The sequence below is a fragment of the Pseudorca crassidens genome, chromosome 19, assembly GCF_039906515.1.
Source record: "Pseudorca crassidens isolate mPseCra1 chromosome 19, mPseCra1.hap1, whole genome shotgun sequence".
Classification (NCBI taxonomy): domain Eukaryota; kingdom Metazoa; phylum Chordata; class Mammalia; order Artiodactyla; family Delphinidae; genus Pseudorca; species Pseudorca crassidens.
Window position 1 is genome coordinate 56,566,542 of NC_090314.1, and position 3,353 is coordinate 56,569,894.

The following is a 3,353-nucleotide window of genomic DNA, read 5'->3' on the forward strand; positions in this document are numbered from 1 at the left end:
CTCGCGTGGACAGACTGGAGGATACAGCACTCGTGCCCCAGCAGGGCAGCCTGGGCCGGGAGCAGCCGCCCCGCCCTCTCTTTATTTCACCCCCACCCCCCACCCCAGGACCCTCTGGGAATCACTGTCTCCCTTCAGGCTGAGCTGAGCTGAGCGACAGCAGGGCAGAGAAGGGGACAGCGGGACTGGGTAGGAGCCCCCAGCCTGCCTCCCCACACCCCTGGCACCCGTCCGTGGGCTCCCCGGGGGCGGCCAGTTCAGCAGTCGGTGTGCATGCGCGGGGAGGCGTGGCCCCGCAGGGAGCACTACATCTCCCGAAGGCGAGTGAGCCCACGGCACACGGGCCCACAGGGTGGAAGCCGAACCTCTGGTAGAAGGGCACCAGCCTGTCCTCGCACGTGAGCACGGCCAGGTGCACGCCCGGATGGCCGCCCAGGTGGTGCAGGTGGCGCCGGAGCAGGATGGAGCCCTTGCCCTGCCTCCGGAGGGGCAGTGCACGGTCAGCACATGCAGGTGGGCCGTGCGGCCCTCGGGCCTTTGCAGTGTCAGCGACCCCTGGGGGCAAGAGATGGACACGAGTCCAGGTCACCTCTGTGGACACCTGCACCCCCAAACCACCCCCAACTGGGCCAAGGGCAGGTGCCCCTGAGTGCCTCTAATCAGGACCCCCCTCCTACCCAAGGAGACCCCAAATTGGGACCTACATTCCCAGCCCTATGGCGGTCCCTTCATGAGGGCCTTGAGACCGCAAAGGACTGGTCTTGCCCTGGAGAGGACCCACGTCTGTGCTCATCTCTTATCTCGGAGGAAGAGATCCCAGCCTCCAGGCTTCTCCCCCCACCTGGCTGCCTCTGTGAGCACAGGAGGAGCTGGCACCATCGGGCAGTGGCCTCTCCCCCGGAGGCCCTCCTGGGGCTGGGCATCTCTGCCCCCAGCCCCTTCCTCACCAGAGTGAGTCTCTCCTCAGCCCACAGGGAGCCGACGATGAAGGCCACAAGGCGGCCCTCCACAAACCAGTCCAGGGACAGCTCAGGACACAGGGCCAGGAAGTGCCGGACCTGGTCCAGGTTCAGGGGGCAGATGCCCGAGACAGAGATGAAGGCTGTGGAGCCGGCCCTGGTGGTGACTCGGTGGTCACCGTGCCACATGCCCACTGTCCACTGAGCATCTGCTCGGATGCTGGGGGTGGGCTCCCTCAGCCCCCAGCCCTCCCCCATAGGAAAGCAGAGGATTCAGGGCTGCTCTTCCCCCCACTTTGCTGAACACACATGTGCTCTTGCACATGCACAGAAACACCCAGAGTCAGATACTCTGGGGTCCCAACTGCCAAGGGCAGGAGACTCGAGGGTCTTCTCTCCAAGGGCAACAGCGACAGAGTTCAGCAGCGTCCTGGATCCTGTTGGGGGGTTACCCACCCTCTCACTCAATCTCAGACACGCCAGGAGCATCCTCTGGGGTGAGGCAGCAAAGCTCGGTGGAGAGTGTGTGGCGCCGCTGGTGACTTGGGGACTCTGGGATCCCAGGTGGCAGGCGCAGAGCCACAGGCTTCAGGTAGTGGATGCTCTGAGTGGACCTCCTGGCCGCTGCTGCTACCCTGGGGGGCCCCAGCTTCAGAAGTGGCCTCTGTGATGAGGAGGGCCCCTCTGCACCTGTTGCGGAGGAGCGACGGTCAGGGGTCTGGTCCTCAACTCCCGGGGGGCCGTCCAGGGTGATGGTGCATCTTGCCTCTTTTGTAGGGGACCTGGAGTGGGGAATCTCGGGGCTGGGGTGGAGCGGGCAAGCAGGGCGTGGACACTTCCTGCCCTGTCCCTGCTTACTGGGTCCCCGGGTCACTGTTTGTCTCTTTCCCTGACCGTCTGCTGATGTGCACTTCTTAGAGGTGGCCGTCCCTCCCTTACAAAGCCCCACGTCCTGCATGTCGCCCTGCCCTCCCTCCTCCACCTTCTCTCCCCACATCTCCAAGCCCCAAGCAGGGGACTCCCGTTCTTGAATTCTGGGAGCCCAGGGGCAGGGGTCCCACTTATCAGGACTGTGGGGCAGGGGCTCGAATGTTCCCCCCACAGAGCCAATCACCCCAGGGGCCATCCACAGGCTCAGGACCAGAAAAATCCAGACTCCTGGGTACACGGCTATTGCAGCAAGTGTGGCCGGGCAGCACGTGACGTTGATCTCAGAGTTGTCTAATCCCCCACCCGCCCCGCCTCCCTTTTACAGGAAGGTCGAAGTCAGCAGGGCTCCGGCCACCCTGCGCCTTGTCCCTGCGTGCTGAGGGTGAAACCTCAGATGGCACACGGCTGCAGAGGATTACAGTGGCTGGCTGAGGCCCCAGAGTTTTGGGGGAAGAGCACGGGGATAAACTCATGGGTCCACTCTAATCCCTGCCTTGGCGCCAACTGGCTGGCACAGGCATTCACCCTCTGTCCCCTGGAAGCCTGGGCAAGCCCAGCTCTGAGGGTCCTTCCAGCTCTGGCAGCCTGAGTGTGCTATCATTTAGAGCACTTGCCTGGTGGCCAATTAGAACTGCAGACCCAGAGGGGAGGGGACAGTCCGGGTGCTGGATGTAAAGTCAACGTCATCAAATGTCCCGGTGTGGGGACGGCTCAGGGGCTTCTCTCCAGACCCCTGTTCGTAGGGTTTTGCTCTTTGTGCCACAGTCTCCCTCCAGCACCAGCTCCCTTGAGAGGGTCCTGCGACCATGGTTCCCCCAGCTCTGACTCTGCTCACCCTGCCCCCACTCTGCACTTCTTCTCCCCTTTAGGGGTCCCACCGTCACCCGCTCCAGCCTGGTCTCCTTTGGGGCCTCCTAGCCCGCCAGACAGGGATACACACATCTGGGCATCAGCTGTGGCTGGCTGCCAGGTCTCTCCTACAGGCTCTGTAGTCCCAGGCAAGTCCTGGGCTATGGCTGGGCTCCTGCTCCAGGGCTCCAGAACATTCTATGACAGTTGGAGGCAGGTTGTCCAGGGCACATGGTGAACCCCAGAGGGCCATGGGACCTGACTGCCCACCTGCCCCAGCAGAGCCTGGCCTCTGATCCGGCTGAGCCCCCACCCCACTAATGCTCCATAGCGGTGGGATGACGGATACAGACTTGGCTGTCCTCACGATGGAGCGGACATCTGAGTCACAGTATGGGAGGAACGTTCTGAGGGACCGCGTGTCCCCACAGGGAAGCTGGGGCCCAAGCTTGGGGATGTTCTCTCTGGGTTGGAGGGGGGAACCATTAGCAGGAAGAAAGATGAGGAAATGAGCAGACCCAGGATCAGGACACACCCCAGAACCCAAGGAGGGGGTGGCCAGCAGCATCTCACGCAGCCCAGAGTGGAGAAAAGATCTTAGATTCCCCTAACAAG

General features: G+C 63.0%; 1 protein-coding gene across 1 annotated transcript; it reads right to left on the reverse strand.

Annotated features, from left to right (window-relative positions):
• Positions 1-257: 257 nt before the first annotated feature.
• AANAT (aralkylamine N-acetyltransferase) lies at positions 258-1,917 on the reverse strand. Its single transcript, XM_067714239.1, is given in 6 exon segments — positions 258-316; positions 319-492; positions 495-555; positions 948-1,102; positions 1,440-1,649; positions 1,899-1,917. Coding segments are annotated over 6 exon segments (678 nt in total).
• Between the last annotated feature and the right edge of the window lie 1,436 nt (positions 1,918-3,353).